The 13,968-nt window shown below is 40.7% G+C and overlaps 1 protein-coding gene across 1 annotated transcript; it reads left to right on the top strand.

Annotated features, from left to right (window-relative positions):
* Positions 1-2,601: 2,601 nt before the first annotated feature.
* Positions 2,602-13,259, top strand: npy8br (neuropeptide Y receptor Y8b). Its single transcript, XM_061259533.1, has 2 exons — positions 2,602-2,740; positions 11,767-13,259. Exon 2 carries the CDS (start codon positions 11,915-11,917, stop codon positions 13,019-13,021), a length of 1,107 nt encoding a protein of 368 aa, XP_061115517.1. The 5' UTR covers positions 2,602-2,740; positions 11,767-11,914; the 3' UTR covers positions 13,022-13,259.
* Positions 13,260-13,968: the final 709 nt, after the last annotated feature.

The following is a 13,968-nucleotide window of genomic DNA, read 5'->3' as shown; positions in this document are numbered from 1 at the left end:
ACCGATTGCAGAAGCATACATATGGTTGTGATTATTATGATTTTTACTCAGTTCAGAAGTAGTGACTGTTAGAAATATGACTGTCCTGGAAGGCAGAACTATTTATGAACACAGAATGTAAGAAGTTACTGGAGCTCTGAGGAGAGGATATCAAAATAAACAACATTATATAATGCACAGAATCACATCTATGGTATTGATCAAATTAGGCAGGTTCAATTCACACCCAAAATGGCCAATGGCAGCGGGACCAGATATGTCCAAATGAAAGATCTTCATCTTCAGTCTCTATCCCAACCTGCCAGAGATATCTGCATGTAAACAGTCCCTACAGTAAAACCTTGGCTTGGGTGAAGGCGCCAGCCTAGTGTACACACTTGCTTGATGCAGAGTAATCAGCATTGGACAAGACCTTGTGAACACAATTACATTATGACAGAGATGATTTTAGAACCGAACAGGGTTCAATCTGTGATGACATCATGGCACTGCAGAAATGTGGAGAGGCTACATTGCATTGTGCAAGCAGACTTAATAATCTTAAAACCGTTAATGCATTTTAAAGAGTCACTACATCTGGAATATGGTGGCTGATGTTTAAATGGTAAATGGTTGGCATTTATATAGCACCTTTATCCAAAGCGCTGTACAATTGATACTTCTCATTCACCCATTCATACACACACTCACACACCAACAGCAATTGGCTGCCGTGTAAGGCACCGACCAGCTCGTCAGGAGCATTTGGGGGTTAGGTGTCTTGCTCAGGACACTTCAACACAGCCCGGGCGGGGGAACGAACCGGCAACCCTCCGACTGCCAGACGACTGCTCTTACTGCCTGAGCCCTGTCGCCCTATACACATATATACATGTAAATTACTAAACTGATTACAATACATGTCTTTTCAATCTCTATATAAATGCCAGTAAGCTTGGTTTGGTTGAATCACAGGTTAAGTCTACCATCTTAACATTGCTGTCAGCGCAATCAAATAAGTAAGGGTAGCCATTTGTCAGAGCAGGATGCTGTCATATTCATATTTGTTTAAACTGTTTATTTTGCTCAACAGAGGGATTGTGCATGAAAACATGCATTCGATGGCAAATGCTTTACATAATTATTTTCAATCATTAAAGTCTGGTTGCGAGAAGTATTTTTAATTGTGGGGAAAGCTTATATAATTACTGTGTATCTCAAACAATTATTCTTCTATCACTCACTGTTTTGCTAGGGTGTTGAAATGGGTATCACATTTAAAATCCCTTGGTCGCCTGTCACCATTGGTACCATTAGGTCTTTCAGGTGTAATCAGGTAATGGGGACCAAGAACCTCATAAATGGTTAAACAGTGATCCATATTAAGGTAATAATAAAAATGTTTCAAACATCTGGAAGAGTTGCTGAAGAAGATCTTGCCAGGAAGAGGATGAAGATGTTGTTCCCACACAGTGAAGAGGATTGTGAGGGGGGCAAAGAAGAGCCCAAGGATCACAGCATACAAGCTGTGCAATTTAGTTGCCTCTTTGGGTCACCAACTGTCTCAAAATCAACCATAAAACACCACATCAACAGGCCCATTTGGGTTGCAAAGAGAAACGAAAGCCACTGGGAGCAAACAACAAAATCATGTGTCTGTACTTTGCAAGACATCATTGGAAATCTGACTGGAACAAAATGCTGTGAATGAGTCCAAAATGGTCACTTGTTTATGTTTGCCATCACAAGACAAATGCATAGAAGGAAAAGAGGCTTTACCATAGGTGGACCTACTATATGGAACATTGGTGGACGTCAAGACAACACAGAAATGGACCTGTGTAAGCAAGATCAATGTTTTCAATGGCTATCTCAATCTCCAGATTCTAAAGACACTCACTACCACACTAACAATGATATTTTGTGAATAAAAAGAAAAAGAAACCGCAGACATTTCAGAATTTAAGAAGACAAGAAGGACATTATACCTTACATGTGGTATTTATTTTATTTTTATTTGTCATGAAAAGATTAACTTTAATTAGAGTGCACAAAACATTACATAAAGGTAATGAAGTAATTACATTTATAGTCAGAAAATAGACACTGTAATTGATTTGTCTGTTGTTCAGGGGAATATTACACTCCTGCTGAAAATTCCTGCCAAGGTAATTTAAGATGTGTTTTCAACACTTTTATTTTGTCAACCAATTGCTCACCATCAGTTTGACCTCCAGCATACTCTACCAGCTATGACCAGCGTGAAGAGTCCAATACAAATTTTAAACCATCTCTAACCTGCATAAAGTCCCAGGTGGTCTTAGTTGGAATTCTCGGCAGGGTTTTCAAACAAGCCCTTCAATAAGTTGTAGATTTTGTGTCTGCGGCTTTTGAGTGGCTTTAAGAAGCAGCTGTACGCTAAAGGAAATCATAAGGGGTTTAAAGAGGCAGTATAATGAAAGAGGCACGTTTGTTAGTTACTTGAGGTAGGCTCGGATCTGTTGCTTTCAGAAATGAACAGAAATATTGGATTGTTACAGCTCTGTGTCCCTTTAAGAGAAATCAACTGCTGCTTTTGATGCCGCTAGCCACCCCCTACCTACCTGCGTTTCAAGGCTTGCTTGAAAAGATGCGTTGACATTCACGAAGCTCAAAACATTCACTCTACGATCCCCTGTCAGCCGTGTGATACGAGCTTCTGTCTGCCGATACACTCGCTGAAGAGTACACGGACACATTTTTTGGGGAAACATCTTCAAAGGTAAGTTACAGCTAACGCACTATAGCATATCCCCTGTTTTTTGGAGATACGTGGCAAGGTTTGTTTTTATTATTATTGGCTTGCAACCCAAATAGTTTTATATCATTAGTACCTACTAAACGACTGCAATTGTTCATTTATATTAACTACACAAAACGCTTGATGATATAATAGAGGATATCTATGAATATTGCAAGGTTGAAATAAGACAAATTGTTTCTCCCCAATCTGATACTTCAAAGCTCTTTCAAATAGCCTGCATACATATGTTTCCTGTGCAAATGTACGTTACTGTGCTTATAGTCACTCCAAATCTATTTAAAAAATGGAACAAACATTTCAGAGCATGCGTGTCGATTGTTACTTAAAATAAATTGTTATTGATAGTTTTTAATCGACTACCCTGGCTTCTCTGATTCTTGAAGGGCTTATACATTTAGCAATGCTTGTGTAATAAACTTGTCAAACACCTTGGTTTCAAGCCACGTAATGACTTACATTTTTACACTCTGTAAAAGTAATACGGTTACATACAGCCTACAACCTGTGGCTGTTCAATCGGAAAAGCGGCGCTCTAATAATGATAATTGCTTAATCGATCTTAATGGCAGATTGAAAAAGATTAAAGTCAGTATGACATATCACTCTACAAGTCGACCGGATAATGACACTTCTAATAATACGCGATGTTTTATTATTCGCGTTTGACTTCATGGCTGATTTAATCTGTTGTGATGGGACTTTATTTGACAATACAGTAAATTAGAAGAATTGTGTTGTTGTTAACTGATTTATTCAAATAGGTTACTCAGCAAAGAAAGAATGGTGGTTGTGATTTTTACAGCCTAAATAATATTTTTTCAAAATATAACCTACTGATTTGAAGGTTCCAAGCATTTGCACCACCCTCGCTCACCCAGAGCGCATGGTTAATTTGCAATGCGCTTACTTGGTGTAGTTAAACCTGTGATTTCAGCCGAAAACGATCAGATTAGCGGTCAGTAGCTTCAGTGGTGAGGCCAAAATTATTCATGAGTCAAGATGAAAAGTGAAAGATTGTGCTTAGTATTTTGAAGGAACAGTGTTTATGAATCACAGAAGACAGATCCATCAAAAAATTGTCACAACATTTAAGCAGGGCATTGAGGTAGGGGACTGTTGCTATGGTTATTGTACTGTGGGAAATGTTAGAGCATGGACCCCAGATGTGTTCCCAGGGACATGTTTTTCTACAGTAGGCAGAATGCCATTAACTAAAATTGCCAATAAGAATTGCACAAGAGCACCAAGGAGAAGAATACAGAGGCACATTATGGAGATACTGAAAGCCAAACCACTATAATAATAAATAGCTACGTTTCTCAATTCGATTTTCTGTCTAGCTTTTTAAAAGTGTGGTGGGTCCTGCTACTCATTCAATGAACAAAAATAAGAATGATTTATTCTGTTAACAGGTCAAGGTTGTGATGGATTTCTTATTACAGTACTTTGGATGTTTCAACAAAAGAGTAGACCCCTGACATGTAGAAAGAAACAGAAATCTGATCAATATGCAGTGAAAGTTATTATTGGACTGCATTTATGGACTGCATTCTTCACAGGAAGACCATTAATCCACAAAGTACAGGGCTCCATTTCAGCATGTTTCCCTGGGAGCCATGCAGAGGGCATGTAGGGAGATGTATGGGCCATTCACATTGCCTTATTGACCAGTTGTTATAGTTGCTGCCAGCCTTATAAGCCAATATACCACATTGGGAGAAATATGTTTAGAAAACATACTGTGGTTCTTTGGTTGTTTCACACTGAAAATTGTATTCTGTTCAAGGATGAGAAGAAATGTCAGATTGGTTTTCCACATTAAATGAAAATAATTTGCACCTGGTGACAAGTTAAGTAGATGATATTGCTACACTATGACACTGGGAAACAAATGTTTTATTGCATTTCAATTTGTGCTTGAACTCGACACACTGTCCTTGAAATTATGCTGGAAATTATTACAGAGAGTGAAGGAGATGATTAAAAACGGGTTTTCAATATTTGATCATCAAGACATCTATCTCTTTTCACTCTCTGAAGTAGTCAGGGCTGACTTTTTTATTTTCCGCATAAGAAATGTTCCACTTTTCTTTTTAAATCACCAGATACATTCAGCTGTTAATAAGCAAGTCAAATTTCACATTTATCCAGTCGCTACATGGAATGTGTGTGGAACTTCTGATGGTCTGATGAATGAACAGGAAAATCTCTCAGATATTTGATGGACATGATGGCTGGGTGTCTCGTTTCCCTCCTGCACAGTCTGGGAGACTCTGTGGAAAGACTATATGCACTCAAACATTGCCCAGCTTGCTACAGTACCTTGATAATCTACTCTTCATCAAATTGAACCTGGACTTTTCCCAATAAATTTGGTGCTCAGTCTGGGGCTGATCATGGCTAATTCCCACCCTAATTTGCCATGTCCAATTATCTTCAACCCCAGTTTTGTTCTTGGGCAAACCCCATTGCTGGTTTGGAAGAGTGTAGACATCTGCGTTTCTCTTCCGAAATGTGGTGTCACCAGCTGCTTCTTTTCACAGTGCAGCCTACAACCAAGCTTGCATAGAGTGGAGCTGCAGGAAGGCATTTCCTATGCTTTAGGTGTTACCCTATTGAGCTTCCTGCCACAGTCTAGTTTGAGCTGTGACCCTGGGGCTCATCCATGCGCCATGGCATGGTCCCTTAGCCAAATTGTCCACCCAGCAGCCGACCCTGAACTTTTGTGGATTGTAGACAGCTGTCTACATTTCTGTTCAGTGCTGTATATGGCAGATGTCAAAATGTTGCATCACTAAAATATGACCGCCTGGGGCTTTTCACTCATATGAAGAATTCATATGCACACCAAAAGCTGACAGGTGTAAGCAGAGTGTATGCTTGAGAATGTCACAGTTTTCAATGATTATAGAGTCATCGGTAGGTTACACAAGTTGAAGAAATCTTTGGGTGTTTGAATTCATTTTCAGTATAAGTCGCTCAAAGGAGCACTTTCGTACTGTAGAACCTCAGAGGTCCGAAACTCAGAAAACCGGAAACTTCAGTCAACTACACAGGGTATCGAAATGGAAGTAAAACATTAATACAAAATGACGACTGGAAAAGTTTTTGTCAAAATTAGACAAGGGAGTGAAGCTTAACAGGTTTTGTTTAAGAGTAGCCTACAAGGAAAATACTGCATTTTACATAAAAAGGACCAGGTCAAAATTCACTGTTGGAAGTGTTGGGAATATTCTTCTCCCGTTGTTGAATCAAATGAAAACCAGTGAAGTAACACACTGATGACCACTTCTCAATTGAAAAGCTTTATTACGATGCACAAAGGGAGAGTCATGAGGGATGCATCTGACAAGCCTTCCTTCTGAATCTCGACATGATAATGAAAAGTAAGGGTTTAAGTAGCTTGGTTAGGGGAGAGGCAAATGACACGAATAGACATTCCCAGGAATGTTGTTGCTTTGCTAATTTCACTATATGGATTTGTTTCTGATGAGGCTATTTTATAAGTTTACAAGTTTGCCATATTGTTGGTTATTGGATTATACTTTATATGACAGCTAATTTTGGGGCAAATATCATTGAGGTTACTGTTCTTTCATGACTGAGCTAAAATAGTATTTAATTTCAACATCACTTTCAGAGTTCCAAAAATTACAGTGTTCCAAACATCTTCATTCCCAATGTGTTCGGTTTCAATAGGAAATGTATTTATTTATTTTGAGGATTAAAACCCCTTGAGATGTACCATCTAATTTCCGAGGGGGTCCTGACAAAATTCTCTGGTCCTCTGAGGTTCTACTGTACCACTATTAGAATAGTGTATTGTATATGTTATGTGATTATTGTGTGGTCCTATTTTTCTATACAAGTCAACTTACATAGTGATATACTGATTGATGTTGCACTTGTTAGTCTCGGAATGTTTTTAGCCAAGTCTGACACTGTTAGTTACATAACTGGTGGATGCGCTTCTGTTCTCTAGATAAGAACATCTGCTAACTTAAAGTAATGTAATTTATTACATTTTTAGTGACTGGTTTGAATAGGTCTCAGTCTCCCATCTGGCACCTCCAGCTAAGGAAGTAGTCCTTGGGGCAGTCACCCAGGATTCAAGTCCTGACCCTGCTCGTGTTGAGTGTGGCTGGGAATCCTGTGGGCTGATGCACACTTGTTCACATCTTCCCCCAGGGAAGGTCGAGTTGGATTTCCCATGCCTTCCCTGGCTCATAAGGGGCTTAGAATCTCTCTATGCCCAAAAGTGGGCGAAAACGCCACCATGCAAGCCACCATAATCATGGACATTGCAGCAAAGGAATAGGTCTACAAAAGGGCATCGAGCATTCAAAATTGGAAAAACAATAAAAACAGGTTTTGAGGGTTAAAAGAAACATCAGGGGTAATCAGAGAAGCTTCCTGCCCCTGGGTTCACTAAGCCCACAGAGGTGCTATTCTTTGTGGTGCAATGAATCCGACATACCACTCAGCTCCCTGATGGTTTCATTGTCTTAGGCTAGTTACTCAGCTACTCTAGATGTTTGCGGTGCATGCAATGGCTCAAAGGATTGTCACATGTTCACATGGAAGTGGACAAGGCATCTGTTTTTCTATTCTCGCAATACCAACAGCTTCTGAAGGCATCAAGCCTCTGTCATCAAACCTGGTATGTGGTGATTACGTCATTCTCCCCAGGGTCAGGGTCTTTTTCCACCAGAATACCAACTGCATGCAGTGAGTTGTGTTAAGTGTCCTTGACACCACAAGCCATAGAAGTCCCATGAAATAGATTCCAATTGATCTGGTGCTTATGACCCTTGAAATGAGCTTGAAGTTGCTTGGCTGTCTCTTCCTGACTTTTCAAAGGCCAAGGTTTAAATTTTCATCAAAGTGTTATTTTCTTTCATTTCCACCAGTCACAGAAAAAGAGAGTATGCTTAATACTTAAGTCAGAAGGTGAATCAACAGGGTCTGTGGTGTAATAGGTTTGCAATCTCAGCACTAAACCATTAAAGTCAGGATTTCACCTTGAAAATATAATAATCACAAACATTATCATGGCGGCACGGATGGTGCAGTGGGTAGCACTGCCGCCTCACAGCAAGGAGGTCCTGGGTTCGAATCCCTGTTGGCCAGGGCCTCTCTGTGCGGAGTTTGCATGTTCTCCCTGTGTTTGCGTGGGTTTCCTCCGGGTACTCCGGTTCCCTCCCACAGTCCAAAGACATGCAGGTTAGGCTGATTGGAGAGTCTAAATTGCCAAGTGTGAGTGAATGGTGTGTGTGCCCTGCGATGGACTGGTGACCTGTCCAGGGTGTATTCCTGCCTTTCGTCCAATGAATGCTGGGATAGGCTCCAGCCCCCCTGCGACCCTGTTCAGGATAAGCGGGTTAGGATAATGAATGAATGAATGAAACATTCTCATGTAGCAGGGTTAGCTCGGCTAGTTCACTAGGAAAGTGAAGGCTTGTAGCAGGTTACTGCAACAATGCTCCCTGATTATGTAACCCTCAAATTCAAAATAATGTTGCCCTTGGCTAGAGCCGATTTTGTCTTTAGCTGACTGGTAACGCATTTGTCTAACAAATATTTGGACAAATGAGAGGCTGGGGTTCAAATCCCACCTGGAACTAAATCTCTCTTGTTACACTCAGTCATTACTATCATACACTGACAACCTGTCACTGTGTTCAGATCTGCCCAATATCTTGCTTCTCTACTTGTATTTGTTATTCTAAAAACTCCTTGGGCCTCATCTGGGCGTGGCCTTTTTTATTTCTATGCTGTGTCTGAAAAGCATGTGAACAGTCTAATACACTGGACTCATATGCTCTATGGCCTAATGAAAGGAGGAGGGGGGCAAGAGGAGACGATCTTTGTATGAACGCAGGAGTGAGAAATTCTGCATAGGCTGTCTTTAAAGAGCACCGTGTGGAGGTTTATTTATTGCATCTAAGGTGCAAAACTGTACTATACATCTACTCCTCATTCTTGAAAGGCCATACCCCACACCTTTTTTATTTGATTTGAATTTGTTTTTCATTTAATTTGCTCTATACAACTTGGCTGGGGCAATAAAGAATAACCTGTACCAATAATCAGGATGTAAACTGATGGGCAGTGATGTAATATGTCCTTTATCTGAAACACTCACTGTGAAAATTATGCAGTTGTCCTGCCAAAAACATTCTGTGTCTTATTCTTGCTATTTAAAAAGCCATTTTATGCAATAGCTGTTGGGAAGTGTTGGAGTTCGTATAATTCACAGATAAGTGTGTGTGTCGCAGGTACACAAGCATTGGAAATCAAAGATGGTAATGGTTTATTTCTGGCCTTCCAAACCAGGAAATATTATAATCATTCAGTCCCTCCACAAAGTATGGGCAGATGAGTATCAATGTTTATGAATATGTAAAATTCAACTAAATATAGGACCTTGATGACCAAATCTCTCATCAGCCATGATCTCATTTAAGCAAAGATGCATTTGTTTTCAACTAAGATGGGAGACAGACAGTTTTCAAAGGTAAGATAATATGCATTAGACTTTGATAAATATGACTCATAATGATTTTCAATAGTCAGACACTAAAATCAGAAGAAGCAGTGTACATTAGCCATAGGTTAAACAAAGAGGCTTATTCACACCACATTAAATGTTTTATTAATCAGTGAGGAGAGAAAGCAGGCAAAGCATATTGAATAGTATTGACTGCCTTTGCTGTGGCATTTCAGGTCATCTTTAGGAGAGTGAATAGTTGCTCAAGAGTGACAGTGGGACTTGGCCCGCCTGACAGGGGCATATGTCTCTATAAATCACTGTTCATATTTTTTTTTTCTCCATATTTTGGCAATGATCTATTGTTCATAAGTAGAGCAGCATTGCAGCATTTTGTTCAGCGGTAGCTGTGCTCAATTTTAATTTCAGCTTTGAGCAATATGGTCAACAATGGCTTAAAACTAACTAAACAAGGTTTTCATGTTTCATTTTCAGTTATTACTATTTGATTCAGTTTGGCAGCACAAAGAATGTAATATATTCAGCAAGGTCAATAATTGATCTTGATATGATAGTGACATAAGCCTGCCTTCTGTGAGTCTCCTAATGGACAGACACACTTATAAAACACAGGTATGGGGTGTGTAATTGAAAAAGTAGGGTTTTTTTACATGGCATTTTAGAGCCACCAGAACTTTTTCCATTTGGTCACATGATCCATGTGTGTTAATTCCCCAGCTCATGACTGTAGTACATGGGCAAATACGGCATTCTGGTTGGCGAGACATGTAACATGGGTAAACCTTAATTTTGGTGAACAGATGGGACAGGTGTGCAGAATTTTTCAATTAAAATATCCAACAAATATAAATGCGCGCAACATATACACTACTATGCAATGCAGTTCTAATGCATGCAAGTAGTCCGGTTATCATATCCGACCTGGTCACAAATAATTTTTTACTGTAGTCTACATTGCATTGTAGGAAGATGACCAGGGGATGTTTCAAATATAATGTAATCGAGCATTTTGACTTAATAGGGTAATATAATAACATAATATAACTTACAACACATGAGTGGGTGAGGAGAGAATGATCCAACTTTTACTGAAAAACAACAGACAGTGCCACAAGCGTAGAGGAACTTAGACACGGAACCTCGAGAGGCTAAAATATACTCAGTACACTGATATTTTCTTGAACTACATATAGCGTGAAGTCCATTATAATTGTAATAGCCTGTGCCGTTTTGCGGGACTGGCTACAAGTACGAGACATGCCAGCTGATTTTGACAGTTGCAGTGCTGTAAAACCTCCACTTCACGTCAGGCCGTAGCAGCACTCTGTAGGGCAGTTCGTTCCTCATAACTGACTCGTTCATATGGTATTATCGCTTACTTAACAAATCCCTCCTTCTCCTGCACATTAGTGGTGACTAAGCGGATTTGGTGATAAGTGCTTTGAGGTCAAAATGCAACCCGTTATGATTCAAGTGTGCTTTCTTTGAAAATGTGATGGATTGCTTATGATAATGTAATATGGATCTGGCTCTATCTCTGCCACTTCAGCGCATTTAATCATCATTTTTAATCCCAATGGAGTCAACTTTTTATATCTGCCCATCAATGCTGCTTTGATGACATATCATTAACACCATATCAGTTTTATTAATTCTGGCAATTATCAGTTTCTATGAATGATTGTCTAAAAATGACTTGCCATACTTTTATATGACAATTTATCCAATTCCTGTCAAAATATAAAACAAACCATGAAAAAATCATGAAAAACAATCATGAAAATAAGTAATTTCATGTCATATGATGTCTTTCTTCTTACTAGGATTATTTTATATCAATCTTTTTCCTTTTCTTTTTTATCCCTAAAGTCCCTTTGAAAGTGAATTCACACTAATGCTATCAAGGACATTAGATGCTATTATAATTAAAGTATGAATTTGTTAATACAGAACATTATATTACAGCATCTGCATGAAGTGGCATTTGTTAGATTCTGAACTATTCCTAGACTTAGAAATAGAACCTGTTGGCATAAGATACATCCAAGACATTTAAAACATACATTCCTTGAGAAATGCTGAAAAATTACTTCAAAGATTTTCTCTTTGGGGAGTGATTTAAAAATAGGATCTAAAGTACAGATGGAAATTGAAAAGAAACAAGCTAACCTCAAGAGACTAGTAATGCATACTGCAAGCAAAGGAAATAGGGAGAGCAATCATGGGTTTAGAATCATTCTGAACAGTGTTCTCATGATGAGTCTTGTCATACTTGTAATGTGACTTGAAAAAATGTCATGCAGGGAATGGCTCTGTCAAATTTGATGATTGACAGATCCACTTTTCTTTTGCACCACATGTAAATTCAGTCAGTCTAATATCTTCCTTGATGTTTTCAATGATTTTCTATAACTCATGGACATTTTACATTTTTCCCCATCATAAGCTCATTTTTTCTCTTTTTTTTTAATAGAAAAGAAGACCTGCAGAGTCGATGCACAGAACAAACCATGAGACTTCCTGCTCAGTAAATCTAAAAAAGGAGAAAAACATTTTTTGAGACAGCTGTGTTCACTACATTCAGAGACAAGCCCACAACCTTCTGACATCAGTCTGGTGTGATGGATACATCTCGTGTGAACAACAGCAGCAGGGCCTTGTGGGGCGAAATGCCGTGGGGGCTTCTGGACCAGTGCCCCAACTCTGTGAGCAGCACCACCTTCCTGATCATCGCCTACAGCGCCGTCATCGCGGTGGGCCTCATCGGAAACACCTGCCTGGTCTTCGTCATCTCGCGGCAGAAGGAGATGAGGAACGTCACCAACATCTTCATCGCCAACCTCTCCTGTTCCGACATCCTGATGGGCATCGTCTGCCTGCCCGTCACGGTCATCTACACCCTTATGGATCGCTGGATCCTGGGTGAGGTTCTGTGCAAGTTCACACCCTTTGTCCAGTGCATGTCCGTCACCGTTTCCATCTTCTCCCTGGTGCTCATCGCTCTGGAGCGCCACCAGCTCATCCTCCACCCCACAGGCTGGAAGCCTGTGGTGGGACACTCCTATGTGGCGGTGGCTGTCATATGGATGGTGGCCTGCTTCATCTCCCTGCCCTTCCTCTCCTTCCACGTCCTCACCAATGCCCCCTACCAAAACCTGAGCATTCCTTTCCACCCTTTCACCGACCACTTCATCTGCATGGAGCGGTGGCCCTCCAATGGAAACCGGCTGGCCTACACCACTTCCCTCCTGCTCTTCCAGTACTGCCTGCCCCTCGTCCTTATCATCCTCTGCTACCTGCGCATCTTCCTGCGACTACGCCGGCGGAAGGACATGGTGGACCGGGCGCGGGAGGCCAGAAAGAGAACCAAGGGCTCCCAGAGGGTGAACATCATGCTGGCCTCCATCGTGGTGATATTCGCCCTCTGCTGGCTCCCGCTGAATGTCTTCAATACAGTGTTCGACTGGAACCACGAGGCCATCTCCATGTGCCAGCACGACGTCATCTTCTCCGCCTGCCACCTGACTGCCATGGCCTCCACCTGTGTCAACCCCATCATCTACGGCTTCCTCAACAGCAACTTCCAGAAGGAGCTGAAGGCCACGCTGCACCGCTGTCGATGCTGGGGGGCGCCAGAGAGCTACGAAAGCTTCCCTCTCTCCACGGTCAGCACCGAGGTCACTAAGGTGTCGTCACTGAGCAATGGGTCTTTCGCTGTCAATGCCTAGTAAAGATAAAGAGCGAGAGAGAGTGGGACAGAGAGAGAGCGAGAGATGGATAAATAGAGAGAATAGATAGAGTGAGAGGGAAAAGAGAGAGAGACAAAAGTGGTAACTGCCATGGAATTGCAGTACCATCTTGCACTGACTTCTCCAGCTTTGGGCTGCGACACCTATTATGAACTGTGATGGTATCATCTTGATGCATCCACCACTCAGCAATGTTGATTCAGAGACCAGTCATTGAAGAGACCGACTTCTATATAATGAAAGCAGTGTTGTCAAAAGGCACGGCACAATCGCAGCTGTTGCGCGCTCATCCATTGACCACATGCATCCTGCCGGACTTTGTTCAAGGGAGGCTGCTGAGGTGCTGATTCCTAATTGGCAGTGTGCTCTTATTCTTAGCTATTTCCAAAATCAGTGGCCATCCTCACTGGCTCATTAGAAGAAACCCTAGCCTGACAACTGAGGACTGTTATGATGCAGTACTTCTATGGTGAATTTTTGATCGTGCTGGCTTTGTAACTGCTTTGGAGGAAGGTTGAAAAATAGCATGCGTGTAGTGCCGCTCCTGTGATGGATTAATGGCCTCTTGAAATTGGTTCTCTTCCATTGTGTCATGTTCCATTAGTTATTATGGTTTCATTTCTTGTGTTTGCCATCCAGGCCCTTGTAAAATGCTTGATTTATTGACAAACATCTTCACTCGCTGTTGATTTCTATAGCACTGTTGTATGCAGGAAATGCTTGTATAATTTTTTGATGGATTTTATAAAACAAAAAAAATCACATTGTGGCACTTTCAAGGTGAACGAACTGCATCTGTATTGTTAATCCCAAAGTTTGGTCAGGTGACAGATTTCATGACAAAAGATATTTTGTTCTTTCAAATTATTTTTTATCAACAATGTTTTACTAGTGACCCTTATATATTATCAATGATGTTCACAGCC

The sequence above is a fragment of the Conger conger genome, chromosome 11 (genome assembly GCF_963514075.1).
Source record: "Conger conger chromosome 11, fConCon1.1, whole genome shotgun sequence".
NCBI classification, from domain to species: Eukaryota; Metazoa; Chordata; class Actinopteri; order Anguilliformes; family Congridae; genus Conger; species Conger conger.
Note: the sequence above shows the minus strand (reverse complement) of the source record. Positions and strands in the feature narration are given on the sequence as shown.